Consider the following 13,643-nt stretch of genomic DNA (forward strand, 5'->3'; position numbering starts at 1 on the left):
ATATGGACTTAATAATATCATTATTATATTAAATATTAAATACATTTTGATCTAACCTTTATTTTACTAGGAATTTCCATAAGATAAAATCTGTTTTTTAAAGGTTGATTACTTAAGTTGTGTTGGAAAGCATGTCTTTATTTTGCTTTTTAACAAATATCTACCATTGATTTTTCAGGTCACAGTAAACATTTTAAACCTAGATATACTAATGAGGGCCGGACTGTTAGCGTTGGAGCTGCAAGACACAGGCTGAGTCTACAGTGAAGATCCCGCCCTTTTGCCCTTTTTAGGAACATGCTGGTCATCATGGTAAACGGGGAGGAGTGAGCAGGAGCCGTCTATATATACAGTCTACGAACGGGACGACCGACTACAAGTCTCCACAGTGCTCCATAGCCTGTCACTCACTTAGGTTTTTAGTTTTTAGTTTTGTTTATCTAATCAGGACAATGTGCAGTTACATAAAAATTATGGCTGCACCAGATTTAGCACTATGCTAAATTCCATCTGTAGTCCTACAAAATTACATTTTATTATTCTGCTGCACAAAAACCAGTGTCATTAAAAATATGTTACCCAGCCCAGTGTTCTCACATGGGTCACAGCACGTTTTGTTAAAAAAAGAAACTCTTTGGAGCCAGGCTTTACAGCAGTGTAACTTAGGGAGATGCAAAATGTCCATTGGAATCCTGTTGACAAAGTGTCTTTTGGACTCTGCCATGGCCACCAGAGGGTGCTATTGCAGCAATGTCAGCTCCTTGCCATCAGGCCCAGAGAGAGGGCCTTAACTCGCCCATTGATGTTAAACGACTTCAGAAGCATTAACATTGTGGAGATTATACACATGTGGACACATTTTTGTTGCTGTTTTCAACTTATCTAAATAAATACCTACACAAAGACTTTATTATGTTACGAGTGTTTGATTAATACACACTACAGTCTGAAAAACGCTACTCCAGGAAGATTTGTCCAGATCGGTGCAGGTGTTCATACAGAATATATACAGTATTTATTTGGATTATCAATCTTTTGTAATTCTTTGATTTTAAAAAACTAATAAAGATTATATTTTAATGCAGTGAGTTGAGATTGAGTTTAATTTCATAATGTTTATATGTCAGACAGAGGCGATAATATGGGCAATTCTCTAATTCATAGAAAAAGATCACAACTGGAAACAACAAAAAATGGCACCACTATTTCGAGAAAACTTTCATCTTAGTTCAGAAAGCAGTGACTTTAAGTTTTGGTACCAGGTGGATAGGCCCAGTAAATAAATTAAAAAAAACTTTATCTCAGGGCAAAACATTTGCAGCACTTTAAAGGCAAATTCCAGCATAAAGTTATGTCCGCCACTTAAAGTAATATATGTGCTCATAACACTATTGCACAGCTCCGTACAGCCGATATCAGTGTCTAGTCCAGCTCATATATCTGAATCTCTCTTGACTTCAACATCAAAGAAACACAACAATAGTGTCTCTGCTGCTCCCCTCTGGCCCGTGACTTAAACCCCTGACGGAGGGTGGCTCTGAGGCTTCGGGTGTAATCCCTTTAACAGAGGATCAGGAGAGCAAGGCCTGAGCAGAGAAGGTCTTCGCTTTCCTCCGTCCTGTAATGAGATTGGCTGAGAGATATTACTAGTTCCCTCTCGATTAGCCCGCTTGGAACAGTTTGTTAAAGTTGCTCTTTGGCTGGATAATTACCGCTATATGTTGGGTTTTACTTTTCAAAACAAAACCGCAATAACATCAAAGTAATTACATACAAATGCCAAAAGGACCAAAGTTTAAATGTTATTGTAACATTGGTAAAGGTTCAATGCAATTTGTAAATCCACTGCAACTATAATTAATCTCTGCACATATTCAATAAGTATTTTTAACAAGATATTTGCATGCGTTACAGTGGGCTGTGTCATTTTTCCTCCGTCTCTGTCAATCCTATATCTCCCCGTTGAGCTCATTTGATCCTGACGTCACTGAACAGGATCTGGGAGTGTCTGGCCCCATGAAGGGCACTGGTCAGAACGGCAGAAACAAAGAGTAAGGGAGTTTTTTGTACTTCAATTAGAAGTTTTTTTGTACTAGAAAGATTAAGGGAGTCTTTGGTCAAATGTTTGAAAAGTTAAAGTATCACTAATATACAAACAATGATTTAATGCAGAGAGAACCATTTACATCTCTCCTTCAGTGTTCTCACGTCCAACACTGAATTACTTGATGGTTATGGATAAAGTCATGGATAAGATCAGGTAAAAGATGTGGTGTTTTGGTGAGCATCTTTACAGCACTTTAATTACAATAACAACAACAACAACTTCAATATTAAGTATTAATGTATTAAGATCAAGCAACTGCAAAGTTCTGACTGAGACAGAGTCAACGTGGAATAGGCCAGAGGAGAACAGGACAGGCCATGCTCTGGGACCTGACCTGATGACTTCATGAGCCAACAATGAAATAAGACATATATGTGGATATATATGATGTTAGGCCCTGTTCAGATGCAAGCACAGTACAGCACATTTAGGTCAACACATTTACCGGTGAGACCCTTTAGAAGAGAGCGCTGCAGCGACAGTGGCTTTATTTAGTTGCTAACACACCACCTGGATTAAAGCGACTTAGCTTTAAGTAGTTTACAGGCGCTTAAGGCCTGCCTCTATCCATGTGAATAACACAAGTCAAGAGTCGAACAGTCAGTGGAACGAAACTATGTTTTATCTAAAGAGTCAATGGAAATGGTCAGTTTAGAAAGCAGGGGAGGAATGTGGTAGAAGACATCAATTTGTTGCAGACATGTAAAGCCATGACAAAGTTATCGCAGTCCCTGTGATTGTGTTGAACTCCAGTAATGCCCACATCAGTAACTCCAGTAATGCCCACACCAAATGCACCAATCAGAAATGAAGATCTGTTGATGATACTCGCTGCCTCCTCACTTCTGTGATGTACATCATTCACTATTGGTCCATACAGACTAATTGGATTGACTGGCCAATCAAGACATAAGTCGCAGCCTTAAGACTATGGATTTGTATAGGAAGGCTAGCCCTGAATTGAATTAAAGCTTGAAGGGGGTCGTAACTGATCACCTAACTGAGAAGGCAAGGAGCCAGTGAGGTTCAAGCGCCTCCCTCTCAATCTCCTTCCGCTCGGAAATCTCCTCTCAGCACGATTAGTGCTTCACCCAGTTTCTCTGCAACTGCTCACAGACAACTGTCAAAATATCTATCCTAGAGGACCTAGAGGAGCTCGATCAAGAGATGGGAGCAGGAGCCAGTGCGGAGGACCAAAAGTCCAAGGAATTGGAAAAGCAACTCCAGGCAGATGCAGACAAGGAGGCAAAAACTGTCAAGCTACTACTGCTTGGTAAGTGGACACTTGGCTTCAGTCTAGTAGAGTAGAAGATGCAGTGAAGTTCAGGTCATGATTTGTTTATCATGGGCACAATCTCTACCTGTAGTTTAAGTTCTGCATTTGGACAAAAATACGCTATGGGAAATAAACGAATGTGCATAGAGGCAGAACTTGTGTAAACAGCAAGAGATGTCATCGAGGTTCAAGTGAAGTTACACAACTAAAACATGATGGTCTGTTGGGCCTTTGCAGAGGTCTGGGTTTCTAATGAAACAATCCGATGTACATAAAACCTGGTTGTAGTTCGTTATCGGAGCAGACGGCATCAGACTGGCTCTGAGCTCATTAGTTAATGACACTGTCTCAGTGCATTTGATGAAGTCATTTGCAGCATATTTCAATCTTGAATGAGAGCCAAGAGCTTTAACCATCTCAAGCCAGCTGGCTTATGGAAGATATGCTCAGAGGATTTAGTTCAGATCCATGTGAAAAACAGTGCATTAGTTTATTAAGATTGAACTGATTAGACAGAGAGACAGTTAAGTAACAACAGGAGGAGACTCTGGAAGGCCCTGGCGGAGTCATTTACTGGAGCTACATCAAAACAGAAACACAACACTGTCTGAGTGAGGTGTGTAATTTTGTACAATGCTATAGCCTTTGCTTTTAACAATACTGCTTCACAACAAGAAAAGATTCAGCTGGGTTTTCATAAAGCTTAGTATATAAAAAATATTAATATACAATTAAAAGAGAATATAAGCATCAACTGAACCTAAATGTGGTAATTTGATTCTCTTTATGAAGTGACTTTTCTGTTGTGATGGAAGGACATTGGCGCTTAAGAGATCACAGCCTTTGGTCTAAATGAATCACAGCACAACGGCGATACGTCAATCCGATTAGCCATAACAGGTTTAGAGCAGATCCACCTGAGCTCTGCCCTGATCCCTCTGCAGAAACTACAGAATAACTGACAAATGTGTTTAATGTACAAAACTAGATGATAAACATTGCAGTAAAGTCTCGTAGTATAACAGTGCAGTTGTTGGTAGTCACATAATGCACATGGAAATGAGTAGAACCAACCTATAGGCTGCTTGGCAATGACACGGTGCTTCATCTATAGCTTAACAATAAAATAAATATTGAAAGTGTATAAATTTCTATCTTCCAATGCTCCATCTTGTTTTTGCAATAATCATTAATAATGAAGTCTTGTGAACCTTCTTATTATTCCTTTAGGTAGAGCTAGAGCCTGATATTATGTTATGCAGATGCATCTAAGGACAATGCAACAGAGTGGACACAGTTGCAATTGCTAGATACACAAGTCTATATTTATGCTGAATGAGTTTGTAGTATGTGTGATGATGACCAAATCCAAACCGTCTTCTGCCAGTTACAATCCTTACAATCCAGCTGCTTCCAGCTGCTTTGAACCCATTATGTCCAAAGCTGCTCAGCTCTGTTACCAATTAGTTAGATCATAAAGTATATAATGTTAGAGTTAGAAGACTGGAATTTGAAGAAAGTGGTGCCTTACTTTGGGGAACGACTGGGAGATTCGGCTTTAATTCTTTAGCCTGCCACAAAGCAAACCCCTGGTCAAAAGGGTTGAACAAGGCCACAAAATGTTGGACTGTAAGTCTGAGCTTAGCGCCTGCAGCTTTTCTGCTGTCTGTGACGTTAGCAGGTTGAGTTTAGCACAGGGTTAGCTCCCATCTGCCCTCAGGCTCTACTCAAAAATAACTTGGTGCAACAATGATTTACTGCTAAACAAGTGAAAATACAAGCAACCATTTTGCAGGATTTGTGACTCTTGAATCGTTGTCTATAAATATTTCAAGGGTGTCGTTTTGGACATATTCACCCTTTCTGAGCTTCCAGACTGTGGAAAATGTAGTTTGCACAGTGCATCCAAACAAATGTCTCAGACACATCCTTCTGTCTGAGTTGCAATATTTTCATTTGGTTGTTGTCTTTTCGTTGAAGAGTATCATGCAAAAGGTTGTTACATAAGATTGGGGAAACAGAAAGCTGTATTCACGCCTCACACACATCAACAAACTAGAATGTAGATCGTCTTCTTCTTTAGTTATTAGCTATACTATGCTGAAGTGTGGGCCAGAGTATCTATCTATCCCTTTTACTAAATTTATTTACACTCAAAATAATCCTGTTTAACTTGAATATAGATATGAAAGGGGAAACGATTGAGGTGGTTATGAATGGCAATGGTGCTGATGATAATATGCCTGTCTATTTAATATGGGCAGTGTTGGAGGTAAACCTATTACAAAAGTAATGAGTTACAAAAAAATACTACTGAGGAATATAACATATCACTTACACAAAATACGGTAATATATTAGTCATAATAATTTAGTAACTCGAGCTACAAGTGCATTTAAATGGGTTGCACTGATGCACTAGCAAAAAAATACCAAACTCACCAAATAAAATGCAGCAAAAAATCAAGTTGGACATTGGTATAAGATCTGCAATTGTGTGTAGCAAACATCACTAAAGCAAAGGAAAGGAAAATCTTTGACTGTACTTTCCCTCAGTGGCATTCTAACTATTTTATACTTTGCCAAAAATAACTCAAAAGTAACTTAAAAGTAACTCAAGTTACATTTTTGAAACAGTAATATTTAATACAAACATATTACAGTTTTAAAGCTGTAACTACTTTTATAGAATATATTACAATTTGAAAGTAACACTGAATTTGTGGGAATATTAGGCTCATGGTACTTTGCACAATAACTCTTTTTATTTATTTTTTAACCATGGGCCTAAAATTGATTTGTTCTTCTGTACCTGCATGTTAAAAATAAGACAGACAGGACACAAATCAATAAAAATAACTATCTTAAAATTCATATAATATCGTGTTTTGGCAAAAGAGAAACAAAGTTGAGATGTAACAGTTGGGGGCTAATGTACCTTCTCATTGTGTTTCTTCAGGCGCTGGTGAGTCAGGGAAGAGCACCATCGTCAAACAGATGAAGTAAGTTTGGCTGGTTTGAGTGTGTGTTTGAGTGGCATCCAGAGAAGGCTTTTGTTGTCATCGGTGTTAGCATCAAGGCCCAGGCTGCTCCTCCAACTTCCAGTCTGTCCGGGCCTGCGGCCTGATCTGTCCAAGCACATGCTTGTGTTACCAAGGGTGAAAGGCTAATGCCTGTGTGCACAGACACTCCCCACCAGAGGGCAGTGTTAGTCATTGTCAGTCAGAGGAGACGCGTTAGTATTTTTGTATAGTAGTGATGGTAAATGTTATTTCTAATAGAAACAATTATTTTATTTTTATAGAACTGTCAACACTCCTTGCCTGTTTAGTAATTTATTTATTAGGTCAAGCCTAAAGGACCCCATCTGACAATCCCAATGCCAAAGAGGAGCAGAAGATTGCCCTCATGGGAACAGCTCACAAGTCCATGACAGAGACAATCCATAAATTGCTGGAAGAAGCCGAGATACAATAAAATAATAATAATAATAACAACAACAACAACAACAACAACAACAACAATAGTAATAATAATAATAATAATAATAATAATAATAATAATAATAATAATAATAATAATAATAATAATAATAATAATAATAATAATAATAATAATAATGACACTACTACCATAAGATAGTACTTCTGCCACTACTTATGTGGGACAAAATAAAGGAAAATTTGGTAAAATGCTCAACTGACAATAATAATAAGACCCCATACAGACACAGCATAGTCATTAAATATTACCGTTCTGATCAGTGCTTATAACCTCACTCTTTTCTCTGTCTCCAGGATTCTGCATCAAGGAGGTTATACAAAGGAGGAGCAGCTGGAGTTTAGGGCTGTCATCTACGGCAACATCCTGCAGTCTGCTCTGGCCATCATCAGAGGCATGGAAATGCTGGGCGTCGACTTCGGCTCCTCCTCCGGACAGGTCTCCAATTACACCTATCAAAGATGAATGCCAGACATGATTAGGCCCCTAACTCAATAACACCATGATCTAATGGGTTTAATGTTGCTGATGTGTGTCTGTTGTGACCCACAGGAGGATGCACAGAAGCTGCAGAACTTGTCAGACTCTATTGAAGAAGGCACGATGCCCCCAGAGCTCGCTGATGTCATCCAGAAACTGTGGAATGACTCTGGGGTACAGGCTGGCTTCGAGAGGGCTGCTGAATTCCAACTGAACGACTCCGCTGGATAGTGAGTGCTCCTCCATCTCACCATTGGAATGTGTGTAGAGATACATGTGTTGCTGCCGACAAGATGTAACAAATGAGTCCCAATTGTTTCATATTTCTGTAGGTCTGTATGGGGGAAATTTACGTTTCCCTGAATCCACTAGATGGTAAAATGGTCTAATTTTATAGCACTTTGCCAGTTACATTTAGCACTCAAAGCGCAAAGATGTATAAGTATCCACTGTCGTATACAGCTTTTATTGAAATGGGGAACAAACTGAGCACAGTTTAGGGAGTTTCCCTGAGCTAAAGATGAGCAGACACATTCGTTTTTGGGTAGACCCATGACTCTTTCTCTTTTTATCCCCAATGAAATTTCTATGCAATATTTCAAACATTTAAGAAAACCAATATATCTAACACAATCTCTGCTTTAAATAACATACAATTTTCATTTTTCTATCCCATAGCTACCTTCTGGAGCTGGACCGAATCCGCAAGCCTGACTACATGCCCACTGAACAGGATGTGCTGCGATCTCGAGTCAAAACCACTGGTATCATCGAAGAGCAGTTCTCCTGCAAAGAGTTGCACTTCAGGTTTGTACACTATGACTATTAGAAATCTATAACCTCTATTGATGTGTGACTGTGTGACTGTGTGAAGCGCTTTCGGTGCGACAAGTGCTGTACAAAAAAGGTTCTATTCCACTGACAATGGAATGATTTTGGAATTGTGGTTGAACATAGCAAGATAATCTGCCTCATGGCCATACCGCCTTTACTATGCCCGATCCTGTCAGAGCTCGGAAGCTAAGCAGGGTGGGGCCTAGTTGGCGGCACACAAGGTAGTCTGGGTGAATGTAGTGTGTGAGTGAAGGGTTGGTGGTGGTCGGAGGGGCCGATGGCACAGATTAGCGCAATCGACCCAAGGACAGCTGTGGCTACTGAGGCATCACCAAGTATGGAGCGAATGAATAATGCACAAAATTATAAAGCATCTGAAAAAGCACTATATGTCTGCCTTTGCTTTATTCATGTAACTATTGCTTGTAAATACTGAATTGTTTCTGAATGCATACACACTTTTCTTACTATCTGCACTTTAGTGTATTAAAAGCTACTATAACAAGTGAAAAGTGTGGTATGATTCACCTAAAGGGATTGTTACCAGGGCCCAGAATTTCGCACCACATCCCTTTTAAAGTTTCTCATCTTTTGTCTGGTTCTCAGGATGTTCGATGTGGGAGGCCAGAGGTCAGAGAGAAAGAAGTGGATCCACTGTTTTGAGGGTGTCACTTGTATCATTTTCTGTGGAGCCCTAAGTGCTTACGACATGGTGCTGGTAGAGGATGACGAAGTGGTGAGTTTGGACACAAGGGCTGCCTGTGGGGATCCTTGCGCATAAATCCACTGATAACTAACTCCTGTGTGTGTCCCTCTCACAGAACCGCATGCACGAGTCGCTGCATTTATTCAACAGTATTTGCAACCACAGATTCTTTGCGCTGACCTCCATCGTGCTCTTCCTCAACAAGAAGGATCTGTTTGAGGAGAAGATCAAGAAGGTTCACTTGAGCATCTGCTTCCCAGACTATGATGGTGAGCAGCAGGCGCAGAGTTTCCTTTGATTTGGATGGGAAAGTTTAGGTTCGGTTCAAAAGGGTGAAAGAGACAGCAAATATAAATGATGTCTTCATAATGTATAATGTATTATGTGGATAATACAGGGCTCCAGAGGTTTTTTTTTTCCAAAACAAAAAATCTTAGGCACACAATGACAGCATTTTGGCTCCCCACTTCAAACATGTCTCAAAGTAATGAATCAACTAGTTTTCAACTCTTATGTTTCCGATAATCCTGCAGGACCCAACACGTACGACGACGCCGCCAACTACATCAGACAACAGTTTTTGGACCTGAACATGAAAAAGGGCCAGAAAGAAATCTACTCCCACTTGACTTGCGCCACTGACACCAAGAACGTGGAGATTGTGTTCAACGCCGTGACAGACATCATCATCAAAGAAAATCTAAAAGACTGCGGTCTTTTCTAAGCAGCCCCGGACCGTAGAGAGGTAACTGTTGCAATCATGTTGTTAGAAGACTTAGAAGACATTTCCATAACGACAAAACAGAGGAAGTTTTATCTGTCATTCTGAGAGCTTTTGACTTGTTAAAACCCCTTAGCCCCGACCTGTACCGAGCACATTTTCTCCAGTTTGGCTTTACCGAAATCTAAAAAGCCACAAAAAAGCCACAATGAGCAATAAAAAACCCCACAAAAGAAGCAACAAAATAATGACAAAAGCATGCCAGAAAAGCAACAATAACTCAACAAAAAAGTGGGAAAAGAGTGAGTGAGAGTAGAGCAACAAAAACATGGCGAAAACACAACAAAAACGTCAAGATCAGTTTTATAGGCCTTAGCTTTCAAATGAGGCATTACATTGTTGCTCTCCGGTCAAGAAGCTTTTAGATTTAAGTAAAGTTGAACTGGAGACAATGTGCTCAATTAAGGCAGGGGGTAAGAGGTTAATAGTTATGGCAATGGTTCAATTTTTTAATCTCTTAGGACCCACAAATCAGATCAGATTAACTATTGATGAAATTCTTCTCATCACAGACAAAAAATCTCAATCTGGAAACAAGGAAAGTTTGTGTTAGAAAGATAAAAATGTTTTGCCATTTGAAAATGTGTAATAAATAACCAAGCACTAAATCTCAATAATAAGATTAAAATATAAATACCCATGATAGCTTGCTTTATGTGAATCATTAGTAAGAAAGAAGAAGAAAAAACAAGGAACAAAAACCTTGGATGACGTTATATTTCAGTCTATTCATAGATCTTTCTGTCTTTGTAATGTTTCATACGTGAACAGATTAGGCAAATTAGAGCATTAAAAATACAGTATGAAAATAGCAGAAAAGAAGAAGACATTATTATGCATTATGACTCATCTATGTCCTTGGACAAACCTTGTTCTTAGGCAACAAAAGCTCTCACATGACTCATTCGAATTTATTTTTTCTCTTTTGCAGAAGTTTTTATCCAACTTTAACCCCTCACACATTGGCATTCATGAAGAAGTGTACATATGGGGTGCAGAGGTTTATCCTTGCCAAGTCCTGCTCCATTTCCAAACGGGGCGTCCCGCAGTGGACAGCGTCCCACTGGGCCCCAACACCTCAAAATCTGTGGACACAAGCTGCTGGAGTGAATGATGTAAAATAAACTAGAAGTACTCTGTTCTCATTGCTTCCCTGTGGCTACTGTGTTGTGATTATTATTTACAATTTAAACTAAAAATAAGAAATAAAAGCAATAAAACTTGGGGAACGCTAAAATAATTTGACTAGCTTCATTGGCTTTCATGCTTTTTTTTTCTTTCTTTTCTTTCTGAGTACAGTAGTTTCTGTGGTCTTGATAATACCCTTTATAAATAACTGTGTAAATAAACCAGATATGCCCAGATTACGATGACAATCCAAACATTGTAAATGTATCTATCGTAAATAGTGTTGATGTAATTATTTCATTTTAAATTTAAATTTGAAGTCCAACATGATAGTCATCTTTGTACATAAGAGTAGAGCACTTTATTTTGAAAGATTATTCATAAACCTATGAGAAGGAGGGAACACTAGCGGGAGGATGTTTTATTTCAAATGGGGAGTGAAAATGGCAACTTTGTCCTTTCTTATGAAACTTAGAAACATAAAATAAAGATGCATTAACATCACCACGTCTTTGTGTTTTATTGCAAAGTAAATGTGTTGTTTTTCATGTGACGCCACAACATACAAAAGAGATTATGGCGTCGTCATAACAACATCAAACTCTCAGTTAGTGTAATGTTAAACCAATGGAGTTTTGAAAATATTAAAGGGTTAATTCAGGATTTTTGACATAGGGACTAATTTTTCCTAGTTATCCAGAGTGTTGTTGATTTCTGTAGATATATATTTTTTTTATTCATGCAGTCCTTGTATTTCAAGAGTTTAGTGGTGCTAGGCTAGTGCTAGGCTAGCGCATGTCTACGGTAACTCGTAGCCTGCGGTAAAAACCTCTTCAAAATCATCGGGTAAGATAAGATAAGATAAGATAAACCTTTATTAATCTCACAAAGGAGAAATTCACTTGTTACAGTCGGCGTTACTTCACAGTCTTATTGTACAGTCTGACAGCAGTGGGGATGAAGGCTTTGCGGTAGCGCTCCGTCCTGCACTGAGGGTGTCTCAGTCTGCCACTGAGAGAGCTGCACAGCTCTTCTACAGTCCCGTGCAGTGGGTGGGAGGTGTTGTCCATGATGGAGGTGAGCTGGCCCTCCTGACCAGCTTGTTCAGTCTGTTCTTGTCCCGCTCTGTGCTGCCCGGGGCCCAGCACACGGCAGCGTAGTGGAGAGCAGAGGCTACCACAGAGTCATAAAAAGTCCTGAGCAGAGGCCTGCTCACTCCGAACGACCTCAGTCTCCTCAGAAGGTGGAGGCGACTTTGGCCCTTCTTGTACAGGGCGTTGGTGTTGTGGGACCAGTCCAGTTTATTGTTGAGGTGAACACCCAGGTACTTGAAACTGTCCACCTCCTCAATGTCCTCCCCCTGGATGTTCAGCGGTGTGTGCGGTACTTACTGGTGTTCAAGCACAGGTGGTTGCGCTCACACCAGTCCACAAAGTCTATGATGACTGACCGGTACTCCAGGTCGTTCCCCTTAGACAAACAGCCCTGAACAGCCCAGAACTTCTGGAGATGACAACTGTCCGTGTTGTATGTGAAGTCCGATGTGTAGATGGTGAAGAGAAACGGTGAGAGGACGGTGCCCTGAGGGGCCCCGGTGCTGCAGACGACCACCTCAGACTCACAGCTGCGCAGCCGCACATACTGTGGTCGGTCCGTGAGGTAGTCGATGGTCCATGCGGTGAGATGTTCATCCACTCCCGCGTCCTCCAGCTTCCCCCGCAGCAGCGCCGGCCTGATGGTGTTGAAGGCACTGGAGAAGTCAAAGAACATGACCCTCACAGCGTTCCCGGCGTGCTCCAGGTGCGTGAGCGCCCGCTCCGACAGGTAGATGACAGCGTCCTCCACTCCGATGTTGGGTGTGTAAGCAAACTGCAGCGGGTAGTCCTCCAAAGAGTAATGCCTAGCAGATCACTCCGCCGCTGCGTAGCTTACAACCAGGAAGCTGATTTTGCTCAAATATAAGTTCTTTTAAATGCAAAATAGTTATATTTCAAACATTATTCAGTCAACACAGACATTTATATCAGTAGTAGTAGTAGTAGTAGTAGTGTTATAAGTGATTTGCCTCAGGTGCACTGTGCTTGGGTCAGACTGTTTTTAATGCAGGCTACTAGTTACCATAGCCTAGCACTAGCCTAGCACTAGCCTAGCACTAGCCTAGCACTAGCCTAGCACTAGCCTAGCACTAGCCTAGCACTAGCCTAGCACCACTAAACTCTTCAAATACAAGGACTGCATCAATTAAAAGAAATGAGGCCCTTTGTCAAAAATCCTGAAATTAGCACTCATATTAAAGTACTATAGTACAGTGTTAATTTTGACAACATATTTTAATTTAGTTTTAGTCTTATTCTTTTGACGAAAATGTATTTCGATTTTAGTCTAGTTTTAGTCAAAAAAATATCTTCAATTTTAGTCTAGTTTTAGTCGACTAAAATTGCAAGTAAATTTAGTTGACTAAATTTAACACAAATTTAGTCGACTTTGCATTGATAATATTCATTATAATCATATTTAATCTTGTTCCTCTGCTTCATGGAGCTGCTCCACATGAACAAAGCTCAGACCTGATACTTTGGCAGAGAATTTACATAATATGAGGCTCTTTCAGACGGTCAATAGAAGTTTGGATGATTTTAGTCTCTCCTTTTCATTTTTATTTAGTCTTATTTTAGTCGACTAAAATATCTGGACATTTTAGTTTTAGTCTCATGAGAAACTTTTAATTCAGTTTTAGTCGTCAAAAATACCACTTAGACTAAAATTAAGACTAAATATTTTAGTCGACGAAATTAATACTGCGGCTTTCCAGCAGTTACCAAGTTTTTCTG

General features: G+C 39.9%; 1 protein-coding gene across 1 annotated transcript; it reads left to right on the top strand.

Annotated features, from left to right (window-relative positions):
- The first annotated feature begins 3,222 nt into the window (after window positions 1-3,222).
- On the top strand, window positions 3,223-10,921 carry gnat2 (guanine nucleotide binding protein (G protein), alpha transducing activity polypeptide 2). Its single transcript, XM_079558912.1, has 9 exons — window positions 3,223-3,380; window positions 6,342-6,384; window positions 7,180-7,321; window positions 7,436-7,593; window positions 8,042-8,170; window positions 8,804-8,933; window positions 9,019-9,172; window positions 9,437-9,648; window positions 10,616-10,921. The coding sequence occupies exons 1-8, from the start codon at window positions 3,275-3,277 to the stop codon at window positions 9,625-9,627; spliced, it is 1,053 nt and encodes a 350-aa protein (XP_079415038.1). The 5' UTR covers window positions 3,223-3,274; the 3' UTR covers window positions 9,628-9,648; window positions 10,616-10,921.
- The last annotated feature ends 2,722 nt before the right edge of the window (window positions 10,922-13,643 follow it).

This window comes from Gobius niger (genome assembly GCF_951799975.1).
Source record: "Gobius niger genome assembly, chromosome: 6".
In the NCBI taxonomy this organism is placed as follows: domain Eukaryota; kingdom Metazoa; phylum Chordata; class Actinopteri; order Gobiiformes; family Gobiidae; genus Gobius; species Gobius niger.

What these genes read in the sequence shown, in the direction of transcription:
- gnat2 (XM_079558912.1), top strand. Translation starts at nt 3,275, where the DNA reads ATGGGAGCAGGAGCCAGTGCGGAGGACCAAAAGTCCAAGGAATTGGAA. An exon ending in ACCATCGTCAAACAGATGAA is followed by an intron (nt 6,385 to 7,179) that starts GTAAGTTTGGCT and finishes CTCTGTCTCCAG; the next exon opens with GATTCTGCATCAAGGAGGTT. An exon ending in TGCAAAGAGTTGCACTTCAG is followed by an intron (nt 8,171 to 8,803) that starts GTTTGTACACTA and finishes TCTGGTTCTCAG; the next exon opens with GATGTTCGATGTGGGAGGCC.